Source organism: Panicum hallii, chromosome 4, assembly GCF_002211085.1.
Source record: "Panicum hallii strain FIL2 chromosome 4, PHallii_v3.1, whole genome shotgun sequence".
NCBI lineage: Eukaryota > Viridiplantae > Streptophyta > Magnoliopsida > Poales > Poaceae > Panicum > Panicum hallii.
Genome location: NC_038045.1, coordinates 51047312 through 51067237, shown reverse-complemented (window position 1 = coordinate 51067237; position 19926 = coordinate 51047312). Strand labels below are relative to the sequence as shown.

The 19926-nt window shown below is 49.1% G+C and overlaps 2 protein-coding genes and 1 long non-coding RNA gene across 4 annotated transcripts; 1 reads left to right on the top strand and 2 right to left on the bottom strand.

Moving 5' to 3' along the window:
• Nucleotides 1–1164: 1164 nt before the first annotated feature.
• LOC112889440 (leucine carboxyl methyltransferase 1 homolog) lies at nucleotides 1165–5539 on the bottom strand. 2 transcript variants are annotated; one of them, XM_025956079.1, is made up of 13 exons: nucleotides 5335–5539; nucleotides 4429–4517; nucleotides 4196–4332; nucleotides 4052–4099; nucleotides 3835–3916; nucleotides 3199–3301; nucleotides 2882–3002; nucleotides 2758–2805; nucleotides 2419–2502; nucleotides 2102–2166; nucleotides 1743–1794; nucleotides 1620–1658; nucleotides 1165–1528 (listed from the first exon to the last, which is right to left on the bottom strand). In XM_025956079.1, the coding sequence occupies exons 1-13, from the start codon at nucleotides 5442–5444 to the stop codon at nucleotides 1493–1495; spliced, it is 1014 nt and encodes a 337-aa protein (XP_025811864.1). In that variant the 5' UTR covers nucleotides 5445–5539; the 3' UTR covers nucleotides 1165–1492. The 2 variants fall into 2 exon arrangements, with proteins under 2 accessions (XP_025811864.1, XP_025811865.1); XM_025956080.1 differs by having other exon boundaries at nucleotides 1389–1528; nucleotides 5330–5460.
• Nucleotides 5540–8706: 3167 nt separating this feature from the next.
• On the bottom strand, nucleotides 8707–9883 carry LOC112890900. Its single transcript, XR_003228355.1, has 2 exons — nucleotides 9707–9883; nucleotides 8707–9566 (listed from the first exon to the last, which is right to left on the bottom strand). It is a non-coding gene; the product is annotated as an uncharacterized LOC112890900 (long non-coding RNA).
• A 5726-nt stretch (nucleotides 9884–15609) lies between these two features.
• Nucleotides 15610–17034, top strand: LOC112890074 (homeobox-leucine zipper protein HOX28-like). The gene is made up of 3 exons (XM_025956920.1): nucleotides 15610–15768; nucleotides 15800–16162; nucleotides 16280–17034. The coding sequence occupies exons 2-3, from the start codon at nucleotides 15818–15820 to the stop codon at nucleotides 16745–16747; spliced, it is 813 nt and encodes a 270-aa protein (XP_025812705.1). The 5' UTR covers nucleotides 15610–15768; nucleotides 15800–15817; the 3' UTR covers nucleotides 16748–17034.
• Nucleotides 17035–19926: the final 2892 nt, after the last annotated feature.

Sequence of the window (19926 nt, the reverse complement as noted above, 5' to 3'; positions counted from 1 at the left end):
TGCTGCTGGTTTGAGGTGGCAGAAGTAACTTGTGGCTACATGTTGCCGAAGTCTTGTAATATGTGCTGCGTCTCTAGTGCTACGTTGTGGAATTGCATGGATCGGCAGTTCCAAGTTACACTGTCGTGCCCACTAATTAATTAGCTGCTTTGAGTGCTGCTTGACGAATGCTGCTTTGGGTACAAAACAATGTTTCGCGTTGGAAGCCTCTGCCTGATACTATTGGCCTCCGGATCCTTTGCAAGAGATGCAAAGCAAGTTGTTTGGTTCCTTATCATCTAGGCATTTTCTACGGGTGCATCCTTTTAGCATGTTTATGGCTCAGCTTGGTGTAGGCAAGCACAAGTTGCACAGCAGCAGCTTGTTTGGTTTGTTTGCTCAGAGAGTAAAGTGCTGGAAAGTTGAGCAGAGACTCGAACGAAGCGATTCAAGATTCGATCGATGAAAATCTAGAGATTACCAAATGGAACAATTGAGAAAAACATTTGTGTACGAAGGCTCGTTGTGCAGACAACATGAAAGAGACATTGCGATCCCAATTCACCCACAAGCATACATGGGAGGCATGGCTGCAGTCTCTGACTCTCTGCACTCTGCTGAAACGCTTTCAGGCAAGGAAGCCTATGCTCCAGCAAGGCACATGCCAACCATGCGCACCTGTAGTTTTCCAACAGAATATTTATAATGCTTGGCACAGTTGCTTCTTCCATGGAAAATATGAAAAGTTCAGACAAAAATTGCCACATATGAGCCGTTGCAGAAATAACAAACTAATATTAGACACTTATGAACAAACCTAGTACCATAAAATATTTTTATAAGATGAATGTTTTCTGCTTATTTATATTGTATTGTACCGGTTATTTCAATATTTCTCTATATTTTTCTAGTAACTCAATTAGTGCACACCTCCTGTATGGCTTGTAATAAGTGCCATGTGTACAGAGTTGATCATGTTGTCTACCTTAATTTGTTACGAACTACTCCTTTTCATTGGATTATGTCTAATGAGCTCCACGAGTGAGAAGAATTATGAAGTACTTTGGCTCATTTTGGAAGAACATACAGTAGTAAGATTTTTGAACCCAATGGAGCTAACCCTATTGTCTGACAAAATTGTTTGCATATCCGAACAAATTAAAAAAATCAAAAATTAAGCCTATGGGATCACACAAACTTGCAAATTACAAAATTGATAAAACGTGCACAGCATAGTATATATTACAGGCATCATCATCACAAACTTGAGATGGAGTTCCTCAGACCAAACACCATACCAAGTGTCATAAAAGGCTAAATAAGCACAACGTTGAGAAGCTATCAGGCAAGCCACGACATTAATAGTTGTAGGTACCCTGTTCCTAATTTTTCTGGAATGATTCACACTTCATTCACAGCAAAGTTCCTCTGATGTACGCTAACGACGTCTAGCTTAGAACGTATCAGTTTACAACTGCCGCGGCTACCAACAAAAGAAGGTGCATAAAAGACATTATTCCTTGCCGAACCCAAAATTGTGAAATATGCCCTAAAAATGAGTAAATTTAGCTTGAAACACAATTATAAACAGAAGGGTTGAACTGTTCAAATGCAATTTGATTCCATAAGAATGCAATTACCTCAGAATCATTGATTCCATAAGCCACACAGTAGTGTTCCTGCAAGTTAGAGCACAGATCATTTACTTTAACTACTTCTGGTATTCCTTAACCACCAAACACGCCTTCAGAAATAATTCTCACCTGCATCATATGCCACTCTTCAAACTCATCAAACAATTCTAATCGTTCAATCCTGCATCCAGAGCAGGCAGTCTTGTGAGTTGTGACATAAATGAAAGGTGCAACGTAGCACAAGCTGGAAACTGCTTCATCCAGGAAGCTCAAAATTCAAAACTCTAGAGCACTTAGAACATTGCTCAATGGAGGTGAAAATTCATTAAATAGGTAACATGCTTTTCAGTTCACATAATCATACCAGTTGGGATCACCCAACCAAAATATTTTAAATAAACAAAAAACGTTAATCCTACTTTAGATTCAGAATTCGGAACATTATTTTTGTATCTCAGTACATTTTCAGATATTACCAGAAATATTACCTGCGTCTTTCTTGGCTGTCAATGAAGTCATTATAGATTCTCAGCATATCCCATGCAACGGCTCTCTGAAAAAATTACCATAAGAACCCCAGCAACTAATGTTTTGACATGTTAATATTTTATTCATGTTATAGATACAAAAAAGTAGTTATTGTAATCGTAATATATTTTCCTAAACCACCCATAATAATCATATTCTGATTTTTATGAGTTTATCTGGTGAATATTCAACAAGAGGTTCCATTGAATGAATAGCAGATCCGGATCCTAAGAACAATAACAGCTTTCGAATAAGTATGAGTGATCAAATGGAATACCTGCCATCCATTGTCAAGGAAAAGTTTCTCTTTGCGACTCAGGGTCGGTGTAGCATTTATACCGAGGAGGGGGCATCCTCTACTCTGCGTCAGAAGGACAAAAGATGGCATCAGGTGATATACTAATGCTATGAATAAAAAGGTAGCCCCGTAGCTATACTGAACAGTGCAGATAAGAACAGAAGCTAATCAAATACAAGTACCAACTGTGTAAAATATCATGAAGGGATCATGCAAATTTAACCCAAAGCTTCAAATGAACCTCAAGCCAAATGGTTCATGTGCCACTGCGAAATAAAGTTCAAAATGATGTGTGGAAATACAGATTTAAACAGGTACCTCAAGATTTCTAATCATTTGCTCCCCAAATGCATCATCAGGATGAATCTGCATCAAAACATAGTCAGCAATTCCAAAAGGCTACATATAGGAGGCAAAATAGAGCACTATGGAATGATTTGACCTGCTCATATAAGAAAAAGACGGCAGTGGAGAACTTTTCAGAAGCCCAACTAACAATGGCACCCGTGGCAGTTGGGTCCAGGTAAATAAGTACACACTCTGCAATTATAAAGGTCGGCAAGCTGATGACAACAGAAAGTTATATCAAACATTTGAAAGTTTGGTTTACATTAAACTATATAAGAGACAAACAAATGCATAATGCCAGTATCCTACTTGATGGTGCCCCTATATCATGCAGCATAATTTCTAGTTCAACATATTTTCATATCAGATGAGTTGAGTTAAAGATATACATTGTGTAGAAAAGAAGCTCACCTAGGATCCATTTCAGCCATGCGAATAACTGAATCCAGTTTTGGTATGTCACGAATATCAGCAGGAAATAGCTTGTAGTGCGTACTTATCACTTCACCTTTTTCTGAAACAGATGGATCAGTTATTGCACAGGCTACAGTCAGATTGGGGGGGGGGGGGGGTGATGCTGAATTCTGTAACATGAAATCATCACTTCAAGTTGCAATTCTGGCTGAAGTCTGAACCGGTATTTGGAAAAACCCATTGTCCCTTCAGTTTAACTTCTAAACTTCTAGCGAAGAGCCAAAGAGAGTTTTCTTCCAAAAAGGATGGAACGGCTGCATCTTAATCCAAATGAAATGGAAACTTTTCTACTATGACAACATGGCATGCTTATCCAAGAACCCTTACTTGCAACAAATCAATGTAACATGTCAGCCAATGGCCATTACAACAGATCCAAGAGCTTCGACAGGAATGATGAGAAGAAGCTATAGAAAACATGACAAAAAGTTGACCTTTCTGTAAGGAATGTAAGACTTGATTATTACTACTAATCGGTAAACACCTCTTTGCTTTAAACACAGATCAATTCCATTACAAACAGACCCAAAAAGTAAAATGTGGTGGTACAAATATAGTAAGTGAGAGAATTACCGATCGAAATTGAAGCTTCTGAGCCTAACTTTTCCTTCATTTCACTGTAGTGATTAATGATGGCGGCTTTTTTGCTGGTTACCTGCCAAACATTAAAAGTTAAGAGACATTACTAGCGTGCACAAAGGCAAGAGATGCGTGTGGGGAAGATTCTAAATAACTAGCATTCTGAACCTCAACACAGGCATTACATTTCAGAAATGAGAAATTCCATTACCTCCTTGAAATCCAGCTCTACGTAAAGGTGTGGAGCAATCCCTTCATCCTACAAAAAGAAATACAACACAAGAACGAAAAAGTGATCAATCAATCACCAATCAAAATTTATGATCTGAGAGAGTAATGTAACTAAAAGACTAACTTGCAACTGGAAGAATGTCGTATCAAAGCCTGCACCAAAAGACAATATTTGCTTTGGCTTCTCTTCATTACTATTCTTCCCCGCATTAAGAAACTGATGCAGAAGCTTCCTAAGAACAGACCAACGTGCATAGTACCCTTTGCAGTAATTTGGACAGGAAAAGGTTCAGATTTCCCAGATACTTGGTATTTCGGAGCACCAGACTAAAGAAAATACACAGAGACAGTCCCTACCACGATTGATTATTGGTGCCCTCCTTGTTGCACGCCTGACAAAAAAGCGCACGTAATCATCCTTCATGTATCCTTTGTTAACACAAGACCTGCAAAGTAAATCAATATGTCTTGTTAGTAGCTGGCAAATACCAAATCTGCAACTAGAATGGCATCTAAGTTTAGAACCAAATATCCCACATTTTGCTGCATAGGTTGCAGATGATTTGCAGGGTTCTCTAAGATTGATTTCATCTCATTATCTAAATAGCAACAGCTACAGCCGCAAATTAGCCTGCTGAAGTGTTCATGGTCTACATTGTAGTCACTTCGCATATCAAGTATCAAGGCCAAAGCCAGCTCACATAAGTACTTAAAGCTTTGGTTTTAGCTCGCTATCCACTAGCTACTATGCAGAACATAAATTCACTCAGAAACTTATTATAAGCAGTCAACCAGCCACATCACGAGATAGTTCAGTTGGCAAAAAAAAAAACCATAATTCGGGCATAACTCTTTCTTACATTTACATTCGTTTCTTGAGGAGAAAAGAATTGTATTGTTTCTATGACACCGTGTGATCTATTGCAGCAAAGAGACATAGAACTTCATACGAAATTTGGATTCACAAGCAAGCCTACTTCGTCTTCTTAAGAAGAGAACCGCGCATCGTGCTACGTGTTTAGTAACCCTGCCCTAGTGCTTTTCTAGTTTTCACCTCGATTCATTACAACAGAAAAAGAAGAAGAAGCATATGAGTACTTAACACACGAATCGGCACAATTAACCAGCCGCGCGTCTTGTACGCACCAGCCAGTTGCAACGGAGAAAACAAAACGAAACGAAACAAGCGCACAACGGAAACCGGCCCTCGCGGAGAGGGGGGAGAGATGCGGGTGTCGGGGAGGAGGAAAAGGGGGGCCTCACAGCTTGCTGGCCGCGGCGTCGTCGTTGGTGGCCTGCACGGCGGCAGGGCTGCTCCGTGCAGCGGCGGCGCCTCCCCCACCTCCTCCTGCTGCTGCTGACGCCTCCTCCATCCGGCCGGGGCACGGCGCTGGTCGATCGGTCAGGGCGCCGGCGGCCGCACGCACGGACGGGGCGGGCACGAGGTGATGGGGGTGTGTCTGGGACAGGAGAGCCGGTCCCGGGGGCCTGGACGCGAGAGCACCGAGCACGACACGGTGCCGCCGCATCGAACAGAAACGGGCCGTTGGGCCTCGAACCCAACAGCCCAAACCTCCTCCTAATGGATCAGACAAAGGCTGTACAGCCCAAGAACCGAGCGAAATGCAGGCCGAAAAGATGACCCCAGCCCAGGATCCGAGCGAAATGCGGGCCGAAAAGATGAGCCTGCTAAACGACCCACTCCAGGCAGCAAGTTGCTTCACACTTCACAGTGAGCTAATCCGAAATGTACTCAACATTAAATATTTTTTGGACCTTTTTTTTATAATAATTTTTTGGACCTTAGATTGATCAAATATTTGCAGTATCGATACCACTCTGTTCATCTTAAAACCAATGGTTCAAATGTGTTTATGATTGAACTATTAGTTAGAGATACAGAGTTTAATTTGAATCGAGTAAATAATCACAACAGCTATTTCGTGAGCTGAAGACATGGGCTTTTATTTATCTCCTTTTTTTCACATTTTGAAAAGCTTGCACTTTAATGTTTCAGAGAGCACGGCCGTGCTCTTAGGGAATTCACGGGGCTTTGTGCAACAGATGACCAACCATCCTTTACTGAGGTGCTTGTACTCTATGGTCATCTATTTTTGTGTCTTGCTACGCAAACGCCAACGGATATATAAATATTTTTTGGATCTTAGATTGATCAAATATTTGCAGTATCGATACCACTCTGATCATCTTAAAAGCAACGCTTCAAATGTCTTTCTAATTGAACTATTGGTTACAGAGACATCTTAAAAGATACAAAGTTGGTGACATTATCGAACTGTCATTGGGCCACGTCGCCTACCTATTTCCTCCATCAGATCTCGAGCAATGCGAATCTCAACCGTCCATAGTGAGTGTCAGAGTTTCGCGACCCTTCGCTGAGCTCATCGATTTTCCGATCGTTTTGCCATTCGCGTCGTGTACTCCCATGCACCAACGCCATCGCTAGTCACCACGGTCACGGCCGCCATTGAGCTCGGAATTGCCGGTGCTGGTGCTCCATCCACGGCTAGAATCGAATCGGCCATGTCATCTGACCGCCGCAACAGCGTGCTGCTCAAAGAGCCCTCCGCCGTTGCCGCCATGTGTCCATTCGTGGCGGCATCGTCCAGTCGCCCGCCTCCTAGCCCCGTGCACCATTCTGACATCTCCGCCTCTGCCTCACTCAAACATGACGCCGGCAGCATTGAGACCGCAGGCCGTCTCATCGATGATGCGCTCGGCTGTTTGGCCGATGCCGAAGCCCCGCTCTTCTGCCCCTCACGGCCATCCGTCGTTGGCTACTCTATCCAACATGTGGCGAGCGACAGTCGAGGAGAAGATAAGTGTGCGATGGGGTCACAGCCACGGCCTACCAGACCACGGAAATTTGGTGATTGACTACGATTTGTGAATTTAGAGGTAAGTTAGAACTGAGAAATTTTAGTTTAATTGAATTTTCACGGGTTCTTGATTTGTTTAGAGATGAAAATGCAGATACAGAGACTCACATGGAACAAGTTGGAGCTCAAGTGGCCAAAGAGCAAGAACAAATTACAGTAGATGGAGCTCCGAATGTTTTAAACCAAAAACGATGGTTGCTTGTATTGTATGTGCCTATGCCTGCACCAGCAGTAGATGGAGCTCCGACTGTTTTAAACCAAAAACGATGGTTGCTTGTATTGTATGTGCTTATGCCTGCACCAGCGCTTGCCAGAATGCCAACCCAGAGATGAGCCCCAACTTCAGTCGCCCAATGACCCAATAGCTGGAACTGTCATAATTTTCCGTGTTGTCACTACCATCTTGTCACGGGAACGTGGTGATGACCCTATGGTCATATATGTTGTGCCGAAGGAACACGTTAAGAGTATTTTGCTCTAGAAACAATGCAGGTAGCTCCATCCAGTTGACTCTACTTTTCTCAAATTGATTTAAAGAATCAAGTAGCTCATGATTTGTAAGGAGCTAGAAACTAAATTCTGCTTTCATATTACGGGAAATCGTGTAAACTTGTTGCTTTGTTTGAACCCATCCGATATCGACTCTCATTATTGTGGAACAACTGGATTACTCATTTGTTTTCTATGGTTACCTTTCAACGTCGGGTGATCTCAGTTATTTTTTTCTTCTTGTAACCAATGGCAAATTGTAAATAGCTTCTTTCCTTATGCCAATATAGAAGATTAAACATATCTTATGATTTCTATAAGAATTAGAGATATATGATTTCACCTAACTACGTAAAGCAAATTTTGCTATTGTAATAAAACTCCAGTGTGCACGTATATCTGCTATCTATTTATTTCGTCATCGATATTGTTCATGTGAACTGCAATATTCAAATTTTTGTCATCCCAATTGCTCTTTAATTTTTTGGTGCATTTTTTTTGCTAATTGGTATAAATCATGTGATATGCTTTGTTTGGGTTTCATTTTCTATAACTTCAAAGGTTCAAATTTCTCAAAACCACATGAAAAAAATAGATGACTTTCTAAGAAAGTAAACTTGCCAATGCTACAAAAGCGCGCGGTAAAAGCGGCGCCAGGATTTCTAGTACTAGAGTTTAATTTGAATCGAGTAAACAATAGCGAGAACCATTTCGTGTGCTGAAGATATGGGCTTTTATTTATCTCCTTTTTTTCACATTTTGAAAAGCTTGCACTTTAATGCTTCAGAGAGCAGCACGGCCGCGCTCTTTGTGAATTCACGGGGTTTTGTGCAACAGATGACCAACCATCCTTTTACTGAGGTGCTTGTACTCTATGGTCATCTGTTTTTGTGTCTTGCTACGCCAACAGATGTATTTGAAGCATTTGATTCATAGTTTGAATTATGTATTTTGATCTTAATAAAAAGGCTGTTTTGAAATTATGTAATAAGCTTCCACTTCCCCTACTAAAAAAGAGTGACGTTGTGGGCATCCATGCTGTTACCTAGAATACAGCTATGACCCCCTGCTTCTTCCCTACCATGATAAACAAGTAAAATCTATAATATTGTAATATTGTGAGAGTAGATTAGAGTACTCCTCGAGAAAAGTTCATGCGCCTGAGTTTCATATGTCCAACTTTAATAATATTAAGATTAAGATATCAGTAGGTAAATACCAAAATTGTTCCCCACAACACAGAAAATTGTTCCAAAATGTCAATCTTCATTGGTAAGGCCATAAAATGAGTAGAACATTGATACTCGCACAGGAAAACTAGAGTTTACAAAGAAAGAAGACATCTTGTTATACATGGCCCATCCTTCTCCATCCCCGGGTACCATTTTTACTTAGACGACGGCTAGCCTGGCTTGGTTACAGAGAGGGCATCACAGGCTTCGGATCTGAAGGCTCCATGGAGCACTTTTAGTGACATGGAGCTGGGGACCCAAATTCCAACTCGTAGCAAGTGATTGAGTTCTGGTTGCAAACACGCCTTGCGTCGGATTGGTCTCTTCCTGCCTTGGCTCTATTGAGCTCAATCTGAACTACAGCTCGAAATTCATCCAATTTACTGTCTGTGAACTGAAAGTGTGTCTTTCTTGAATTTGTGCTGAACAGGAGAATGACGGAAACAATGGATAGTCCGTACGCAAGCCCTAGCATCGCACATAAGTATGTCCCCCTGTCAATCTTGTGTTGATGACTGATCTTGTGCTGAGAACATTTTATAGGTAGTGGAGGCCCACAAAGATCTGCATTACCCAAATAACAGTCCTCCACGAGAGTTGAAAGTTGTGTGCTTGTGTGGGTATCCTACCTGACAGACCGTTCGTAGGACAAATTTAGGATCGACAGATAACTCAAGTTTCCGAAACTCAGAGGAATTGAACCTGACAAAGCGTTCCATGAGAGATCAAGTCCTCTAAAGACCCTAGGTTCCCAATTTCCTCAGGGATGCTCCCATCTATGTGGTTTCCTGAGAGGTTCAAGGCTTTTAGTGAAGACAGAGCTCCTATTTCTTTGGGGATATTTCCAGTAAGTTGATTCCTTGAAAGATCAATACTGTTAAAGAGGTAGAGTAAAATACCATCAGAAATTAAACTACCTGTGAAAGTGGACCATCATAAACTGTAGTGAATTTGATCGTTGGAAATTTGGCAGCATATTGCCGAAAATCCTCCAGATATAAATGCCAAACTAACTCTGGTGGATGCCGTGAAGGAAGGGGCGGAATGGGGGCGACGGACGAGACGGGCGAGACGGGGAGACTTTTCATGCTTACTGGACGCGGCGTCACTGATGGTCTGCGCGGCCGCACCGCGTCCGTGCTTCTCCGAGCGGCGGCTCCCCCTCCAGCCCCACCCCACCTCGGCACCTTCCTGTCCTCCTCCTGCCGCCGCCATTCGCTGGCCGGGGGCACGGTGCGAGCCGACGACGAAACCGGTGGTGGCCTCGCCGCCTCGCACGCGCGACGCGAGGGGACCGACGAGGAGGGAGGAAATAATGGGCCATGGCCGCCCGAGCGGTGGGAACGGTCGGGCCGGAACGCGCTCGTGCGGGAGGCCCAAACTCCACGGCTAACAAGGAAGCCCGTTTGTGTGTGTGCTTTGGACATGCGGAGGAGGACTTGAGCCGCGGCCCGGTGCAGGGGACAAGGGCGAAATGAACCAGAATGGACAGGATGTCCAAACTCGTGAGCTCTCGCTCAGGGACGAAACAAGAAGGTTTGGTTGTGTCAACACTACAGGGGACGAAAAAAAGCAAGAAATTTTGCTTTTTCTAATAAGCGAGAAATTCTCTTCATACCCAAAATCGGTGAAGAATTACACTGCTGTGCTGGTGCCGCAGATCACGAGCACGTAAGGGTGAGGCCGGTGGGAAACCGCAGTGGGGGAGCAAAGCAAAGCCTGCCAACAACGCCAGAAAATTTCAAAGCCGCCGACGTCGAGCGACCGCCGCGCATCCATGGCCGCCGGCTGGCCGGCGCGCTGAAGAACCGGCCTCGCCTCGGAACTGGGAAGCCGGGCCCCGTAGAGCGGAGTATCGACAGAGTCCCGTCGTCCTCGGCGATCGACACAATATTCTTCTTCTTCTTCTTTTCTCGTTTTGCGATGCTGTCTACACAAGTGACAAGCCTAGCTATGACTAGGTGAAGCAGTAGGAGAGATGGAGGGAGGGAGTGACTGACCAACTCTAATCTCCCGTGATACGGAGATCACCCGCCAAATCTTCGGAAAGCTTACATTACGAGTATCGAACCCCCCTTTTCGCGGGGAGAGATCATCAGCCAGCCAGTAGAGACTAGAGAGAAAGCTAGCAAAATCCTCGGCGAAAAAAGAAACAGATCGACGGATCGGAGATGCCTCTGAGTCTGACCGCACGCACGGGGAGATCGAGATGGTGGTCGTACGACCGCCCACCTGGCATGTCGGGCGATCCCGCCCCCCGCCCACATGCGCCAATCACGGAGGCCCGCCCCTCCGTCGATCGCCGTCACGGCTTGCCCCGTGCGGCAGGCGGCCGGCGGCCGGCCACCGCTGCGCCTTCACCGCCTCCTCCGGTGTCACTGAACCGCGGCGGGCAGACAGATCAGATCGGCCGCGCGCGCGCGCCCCACATGAGCTGATTGGGGGAACCGCGCGCTGTGCTCCGTGGGCGCCCTGCCTCCCTGTCCGCGCGCGCGCCTTTTATCGTCTTGCACTCTTGCTGGCTGGGACTAACTGCCTACTAGCTAGCACCATCTGAGATGCGGAATCCATCGTGCTCCAAAGTGCGCAGACCTCCAAGTTTAGCTGCTAGACACATACTTCAATAATACTATGTTTTCGGATTTCGGCCACATTATTATGCAGCGTGGTTTTATCTTGGATGAAATTAAATCCTTTCTCCTTAGAAAAGAATTCTTTTATACATACGTGGCTACTCACATCGCATGCATGCACGCACACACCTCCGGAAGACTGGATCGACAGATTTTTAAGATTGTCGAAGTTATGCCAAATGCTATGCCAATTGCCATTGGCAAAACAGAAGTACCATGCAAGGTCCACCGCATCATCCCTTTTCTTTAGCCATAGAGGGAGAACTCCTGAAAGAAAAAAAGCATCAAGTTGCCAAGACGACCTCCTCTCCGATCCATTTCGCAACAACACGGTTGTGTGGGCATTTTGGGGAGTCGTTCATGCAAGTACGCAGCAGCAGCACAATCATGAGCAGCCACCGGAAAGCCATGTGCGGCCGCAGCGCATGATTCAGCAGTTAGCTCTCGCGCTAGCGAAGGCGAAGCTGCTGCGAGCGATCGATCGATCGATCAGCTGGTAAAGCCTGCTGCCAGACCCGACCCTGCCGCCCTGCTGATCGGATGAGTTAGTTTGTTAGTTAGTTACAGGGCTGGCCTGATGATAAGCAAATTATATATTAATAAACTGTATTTGCCCGCACCGTTGCCATGATTTGGATAACATGCCCCTGTCGGCCGGCCCAAATGATAACTTGGCATACTAGTAAATACCAAGTAGTAGATCGATACCGGCCATCAAGGTTAGGTAGGCAGGGAATGAAGCTTCTAGGATTGCTACCTAAATTACTAGCATATCGCGTCAGATGGATCGGAGCTGATAATTAATAATTTATAATGCAGTGGCCTACCACTAATCAACTGTGTGTTCGTGCAACTTGCAACTGAAAACCTACTTGCTTTCAGGTATCTTAACGGCGGCTGCTAGTATGATGCTCTCTCCAGACGCTTCATCATCAGCTGATAGAGCCATAACGTACATGCAGTTACAAGCTGGACCAGAGGATCAGGATATTGATCAAGTGATGATGATGAACACGCATCTAATTAATCAGCCGTAAACAGTAAATCCAGGCCGAAACGTCACATTTTTTTTTGGCAGATGGAAATCGATCTGCTAATAGTTTCAGAGCATCTTCTCATCATCGCACCAAGCTCGAGTGTCATCTGATCCAACGGTCGTGATAGCTCGAAATGGCTCCGGGTCATCAGATACGCAAAGTTAACCTCGCTCGTTCAACAGTATTTTTTTTGGAAGAATCATTTTACAGGTTTCTTTTTAGCAGCATTTTTTTTGAAATAAAGCATGAGCACTGCTATGGCTTTTTTTCAGCAGCATTTAACGGTTATGACCAACCAACCATTCGTTCACCCAGACGTAGGAATAGGAGGGCTCCAGACCTCTGCTGCGCCAAGATTCGGGGGCTTCCCGGGCCGGCGGCCGCGCGATCGACGTTGACAGGCGACCGGGCTCGCGAGGCGCGGGGCCCGCTGACCAGCCGGGTTGGGCCTGCACGTGCGCGCGACGCGGCCGTACGCCCGTCCGCGCTGGCGTGCCCCGGGATTCCCCGGCGCGCGCCACGCCGGAGCCACGTACCATGATCGAGCTCGTAGCCGCAGCCATGGCGTGCACGTACGGACACGTCAGGTACCCGCTGGCCGCTCACCTAGCTCACTGGCGCAGTGGCATGGCACGGCTCCGTCGCCGCCAATAATTGCTCATCAGCAGCAGCTACTAGCGGAGGGAGGGAGGCAGGCAGGAACGACGACGAGCAATGATTAGAGCTAGAAGAAGAGGAGGGGGGAAATAGCTAGCGTGTCCTTGGCTGTCGCGCCTTCCATTGATTGAATACCCCTGCTGTCCTCTCCAGATCTGGACCGTGGATTAATGCATGGATCCATCGGAGGCCCAGTCCAATGATACATTCTTCTCAGGGATCGGGGTGCGTATTTTTTCCTGAGATTCCTAGATAATTAAATTATTAAATTCCCAGAAAGGAATCATTTGGTACGACGAAATAATTCATCACCAATAATAAGCAGTAGTATATATATATTTTCTCATGAGATTCCTAGACAATTGAATTAGTATAAATTCCTAGAAAGGTACCATTTGGTACGTACTAATTCCATCAGCTGCACCAAGGGTCGGTTCGTTTCACCCTCTAAAGCCTGAAACATCTAAACTTTAGAGGCCCGGCACCGAACAGTCCTCTAATCCGGCCTCTAATAAGACCGCGATTCTTTAGAGGGAGCGAGCACTCTAAAGTTTTTAGAGCCCTCTAATGGGAAACGAACACACCCTAAGTAGCATACTTCAACACATATAGTATCTAATAATTGAATTATCAAATTGTGCTGGAAACAATTTTTTTTAAAAAAAATCAGTACTAATTCTAACTGCATTATGTTATTAGTTGCACGTACGCTCGCAGCGACTATCAACACCACAACCAAGTTCTTTCCCTATAACTAAGTGCACCTAGTGGTATAAAGTACTCCATGATTAACCTAACCTTAGGCGTTTGATTACTGGCATAATGAAGTACGGTAGCTGAGAGCACAGTGGCCGCCGGCCAGTCTTGCATGCCAGACAGCCCCGGAACCGTGCATGTGAGATGTGAGCTTGCCCTTGCTCCTCGCGCAATGATTCGGCCGAGAGCGGGACTGACAGTTCGTCGTCGTGGCCCCCACTCGACCCCCTCGATTAATCAATAATCAACTAACCAGCAAAAGCTAATAACCCTCTAATTAACTTTCCTGCATGCCCACACGCACGTACGTGGTGGCCGGTGCGTGTAGCGCTGCTGCTCGCCTTTACCCGCTGCAGCATCATCTCCACAGCACGGCGCTGTCGGGGCAATTATGCGGCTCTCATTAGCTACCGCTAGCTATAGGCGCATGACTAGGCTACTGGCAATCGGCATCTAGGGCATGATTAGTTCAGCGTTATGTTGCTTACGATACACTGATGAACTGATGATGACGATGATGATGGTGCCGATAATAAGCTGGCTTTAGTTTTGGGAGAGGTCGTAGCACTGCTCTCTGTCTGCCTGATCATCAGGTTCTTTTTCATGCTATTAGTACGTACTGCACAACTGTGTGTGTACGCGCAATTAACGACTAACGGAAGAATAAGAGTAGAATCTCGCTCGTGCACGTCCAAAGGAAAGATTATTGGAGCTGATTAAACAGCTACTAGTGGCTAATAATGGACCACTTAATTATTATCATAACGCAGTGGCCGGGGTGATAATTAGGGCTGCATTTGTGCTGCCTGTTTTAAGTATGCACCAGTGGAAAGAACTTGGGAAGTGGGTGCAAACCGTCGTCTGTGTACATCCATCATTGGATTCTTACCCCCAAAGCCAAATAAAAACCATACTAAATAACTAGATTCGTACTTGAAATTTTCTCACACGATACTGATTATGTGGCTGTAAACAACGACATACTTTCTGAAAAATGCAACAATAGAAGTCTGGCATTGATCAAGATCATCATCGGCAAAAACAAAAATATAACACACGCTGTATTCTTGGACAGAGGCGTGTACGAGCATGTTGTAACCACTACTACTTCAGTACTTCGTCCTGCTGGCTTCTCCTGCACAACCTGCCGGGCAGTCCTACCGGTGCAATCACGCAACCGCATCATTATCCATATTTAGCATAGCATAGCTTCAATTTCTCCTAAAACAGCTTCTGAAGCAGCTTTTCTGGAGGAGCAGTTTCTCTGGTGAAACTGAATTTGTTTTCAAAATCGTTTGACAAAATATGGGCCTGCATGAGAAGTTGGGCGAAGCTACGATTTCCGACTTCTCCTCCCCAGTGTAATACGAAAATAACTTCACCAGGTGCTTCATGGATGAAACTGCTAGAAAAATACCCATTTAGCACAGTTTAATGTGAAGCTACTTTTGAAAGGTCTTGTTTTCACGCAGGTCGAATGATCTTACCTGGCTGCAATCGTACCGCGCCCCGCACAAAAATATTCCCCCTCGGTCGCCATGTATCCACCACATGGAGTATATCCAGCGTAATCTCTCCTCACCTGGGGGCCTGGATTAACCACCAAATTACCTAACCCCGGTTGATTACTAGCTCCGGCAACGCGCCCCCGCTGCGGCCTCAAGGGTCAAAAAGCCCCGGGCGCCATCTCGAGCTCCCTAATCAAAGAATCCCCCCCACCATGGAGATGGCGGCCGGAGGAGATCCACCCCCACGAGCGCCCAGCTCATCATTGTCGACCACTTGCATGCGCCATCTCCTCCGCTCCAACTGATGGTCTCGCTCGGATCCCCTCTATTTATACCCCGCCCTCCCGCACATTCCTTCCTCACCAACTCCGGCGGCCGGCGTGCAGCTAGCGGTGCTCGCTCCTACTCGTACGTATCTTACGATCTGCTTCCAGGCTCCAGCTCGCTAGCTAGTGCCGTCTTCGGACGCAACGCAAAGCATACAAGGTAGCTTACGCAACGCAAAGCATACAAGGTAGCTTAGCTTTGGTGAACATGGCGCCTCAGAGCTTGGACCTTGGGCTGAGTCTCGGCCTGGGCCTGGCGGCGCTGCAGCCCAGCTTCTGCTACTCCGGCAATGCCGCCGCCGCCGCGGCCGAGCGGGAGGCAAGCCCAACCGCGGCGGAGGAGAGGGAGAGGAGGTGCTCGCCTGCCGGCAGCCCGGTGTCGAGCGGCAGCGGAAGTGGTGGAAAACGTGCCGCGGCGGAGAGGTCGGCCGGCGCCGGCAGCGGCAGCGGCGACGAGGACGACGACGGGGCCGCGCGCAAGAAGCTGCGGCTGTCCAAGGACCAGGCCGCCGTGCTCGAGGAGTGCTTCAAGACGCACCACACCCTCACTCCGGTACGCCTCGATCGATAATCCGTGTTCGCGGAAAGAAATCAATGGGTGTATATATATATATGCTGCTGCGGAACGCCATGGCTGATCCATCGGTTGCTCGTTCTCTTGTATGTGCAGAAGCAGAAGGTGGCGCTGGCGAGCAGCCTGGGCCTGCGGCCGCGGCAGGTGGAGGTGTGGTTCCAGAACCGCCGCGCCCGGACCAAGCTCAAGCAGACGGAGGTGGACTGCGAGTACCTCAAGCGCTGGTGCGAGCAGCTGGCCGAGGAGAACCGCCGCCTCGGCAAGGAGGTCGCCGAGCTCAGGGCGCTCAACGCCGCGGCGGCCGCGCCGGCGCCGGCGCCCCCGCTGACCACGCTCACAATGTGCCTCTCCTGCAGGCGCGTCGCGTCATCGTCCCCCTCTAACGCTTCGTCCAGAATTCCCGCCACGCACGCGCACGTCGCTGCCAATGCTGGCGGCATGGCGTCTCCGGCGGCGGCGACGTTGCCCGGACACAGGCAGTTCTTCTGCGGGTTCAGAGACGCCGGCGCGGCAGCGTACGGGACTTCATCTGGGCTCGCAAAGGCTGTCAAGGCGGCCAGATAGCCGTCCGCTGATCTGAAATTTGCTCTACTCTCAGAGTAGCTCCGTCGTCCGAGTCATGGAAATGGCGAAGTTACAACTGCAAAGCAATTGTAGCTAAAAAGTTTGAATCTTTCTGTATCTTTTGAGGGAAATGCAAATGTAGTTTTTAACAAAGTTAGGATCGGTTTGTTGAGTTCCCCTGAGGATCGATGTAAATCCATGTGAAAAGCTGTGGAAATCAATAACAGTAGACGAAGCTAACCCTCTGTACCAGAGTTTTGATTATCTAATACTGATGGAACGCCCCTTTTTTCTGTCTTCATCGGAATTCTTTCTATATCTTCTCTGAAACTCTAGCTGCTGAATCATTTGAATGCAAGTGTATCAGACAATTTTAAATAATCCCTGTCTTTAGCAGGAAATGCAAGCTAGTTTTACGAGAAAAGCTAATGTGATCATGCAAGTGTGGATTCAAATTTTTGGTGGTTTAAACCGCTCCATCAACTTTGGACAAATCAACATTGGAAGTTAGTTTAAAACTAAGTAAAGCTGGAGTACGTGCCAACTTTGAGATGGCAAAAAAGTTGCAACTTAGAACCCTGTAAAAGAAAAAATGCGACTCATTAAAGATGACTTACGACAGATTGACAGTAATTAGTTGGCTCATCTTCTAGCATACGTAGTTTAGTTAGTCTCCATTTAGCATGTATATGGAAACAACCAACCGCAGATGAGATGAGCAATATACAACTAAACTGATTCAGAAAATGAATTACAGCAGGCCTCAATTCCTTCCAGAAATAATAAAAAAAGGCACTTGGCCCAATTCAGTACTCCTAGTACTGGAAACTGATATGGCAATGCCAATATCCCTGAGAAAAAAAGGGAAATCCCTGCATCAGTTGAAACACGGCATTCCTAGCAGCATACATGTCCCATGCTCCCATCCCCCTGACTGAAAGTCCGAAACCACCTGTTGGTGTGTCTAAACCTTTCAAGCGATGATGATTGCGTTCATTCTAGAGGACAGCACTGGAGAGGCTGAGAGTGAGGCTATCTCCAGCGACGCGCTGTAAACCGTTCGGTTCCGTATGCGCGGAGGATACTGTAGCCCGCTAGCGCTCCATCGGTGTACTCCAAAGCGTCCGGTAAAATGGAGGAAGCGGTATGCGTCCCGCACAGAGGGAGGCAGGAGCGGCGTCCTCCATCGGCTTTGCCCGCCCTGTTGGCGCTCGTGGCGGCTCCCGCGCGCGGGGCGGCGGGACGGCGCGCGGGGCGGCGGCGCTGCGGATCGGGGCGGGGCGGCCGGCGCTGCGGGGCGGGAGGGACGGAGGAAGGGGCGGCCGGCGCTGCGGGGCGGCAGGGGCGGAGGAAGGGGCGGCGGAGGGGCGGATGAGGGGCGCGGCAGGGGCGGAGGAAGGGGCGGCGGAGGGGCGGAGGAGCGGAGGGCGCGGCGGGGCGGAGGAGCGGAGGGGCGCGGGCGGGGCGGGGCGGAGGAGCGGCGGGGCGGAGGAGGAGCAGGGGCGGAGGGCGCGGCGGGGCGGGGCGGAGCAGGAGCGCGGGGCGGAGGGCGCGGCGGGGCGGAGGAGCAGCAGGGGCGGATGGCGCGGCGGGGCGGGGCGGAGCAGGAGCGCGGGGCGGAGGAGCAGCAGGGGCGGAGGAGGAGCGGAGGGGCGCGGGCGCGGCGGGGCGGGGCGGAGGAGCGGCGGGGCGGAGGAGGAGCGGAGGGGCGCGCGCGGCGGGCGGAGGAGCGGAGGGCGGCGTGCGGAAGGGGCGGCGGGGCGGCGCGCGGGAGGGGCGGCGGAAGGGGCGGCGGAGGGGCGGAGGAAGGGCGGCGGAGGGGCGGAGGAAGGGGCGGCGGGGCGGCGCGCGGCAGGGGCGGCGGAGGCGCGGAGGAGGAGCAGGGGCGGAGGGGCGCGGGCGGAGGAGGAGCGGCGGGGCGGGGCGGCAGGCCGCGGGAGGCAGGCCGCGGGAGGCATGGCGGCGGGGCGGAGGCGCGGCGGGCCGGAGGAGGAGCGGCGGCGCGGAGGAGCGGCCGGCGGCGGAGGAGGAGGGGGGGCGGAGGAGGAGGGGGCGGGGCGGAGGAGGGGGGGGGGCGGAGGAGGAGGGGGGGCGCGGAGGAGCGCGGCCGGGCGGAGCAGGAGCGCGGCCGGGCGGCGGGGCAGGGGCGTGCGGGCGGCGGGGCAGGGGCGCGCGGGCGGGCGGGGCGCCGCGGTCGGCGGCGCGGGCGGAGGCGTGCGGGGCGGCGGGGCGGTGGAAACGGCCGTTGGAAGAAAGTAAAGAAAAATAAGATTGTGGGGTATGGAGGATGCAAATAGAGGATATCGTTGGAGCTAGGTTTGGTATAGGGAATGAAGTTGATATGGAGGATGGAAATAGAGGATGGAATTTGGAGGATATCGTTGGAGATAGCCTGAGGACCGGGGGCAGTTCAGATGCAGAATGTACGGCCTAGCTGATGCACCTAGATGATGGGATGGCCACAGGTTAATACAGTACATAACTGACGATAATCCTGCATGCAGCACGCCCCAGATGATAGATGGCATGCCACCCCCCAGCATATGCACAGTCAGCAGACTCATGAACTCATCCTGTCAGTGTCACCCTGCACGCCTCAATCAACCAGCCGGCCGGGGCAACCTCCGGCCCCGGCCCCGGCGGCCGGCCGGCTCGGAGATCGGAACGGTGCGGGCTACTCATCCTCCGCGGCGGCGGGGGGCGGAGTGGCATGCAGGTGGCTGCAGACGTGGACGCCGTGGCCACGACCACCAACACGGCGCGCCAGTAAGGCCCGGCCGGTAACATGCCATTGCCAGCCGGACAGGAGCTGCCCGCGTGCCCCCGCAGTACGACGGGATCGTTGTAAATTCCGCGCGCACGTGGACGCCTGCCCCTGCCGCCGTTACCATCATCACCGGTCGTGAAGACGACGAGCTCGATCGCCTGACGATGACCGGCCGGTGAACACATGACCGGGGCGAATCGGATGCCGGCGGGGCGCGCGCACGAGCGCGCATATGCGGACGCCGACGACGACGCACGAAGCCGCCCGGAAACTGACCATGTGTTGGAGCTCATCAAAGCAAAGGTTTTCTTTTTTTTTTTTGCGCCCTTTTTTGTTTCAGAAAATAAAAACCGGCCCCTAGCAAGTTGGTCATAATATAATGTAAATCGCTGGCCGCTATTGTCCCCTTGTC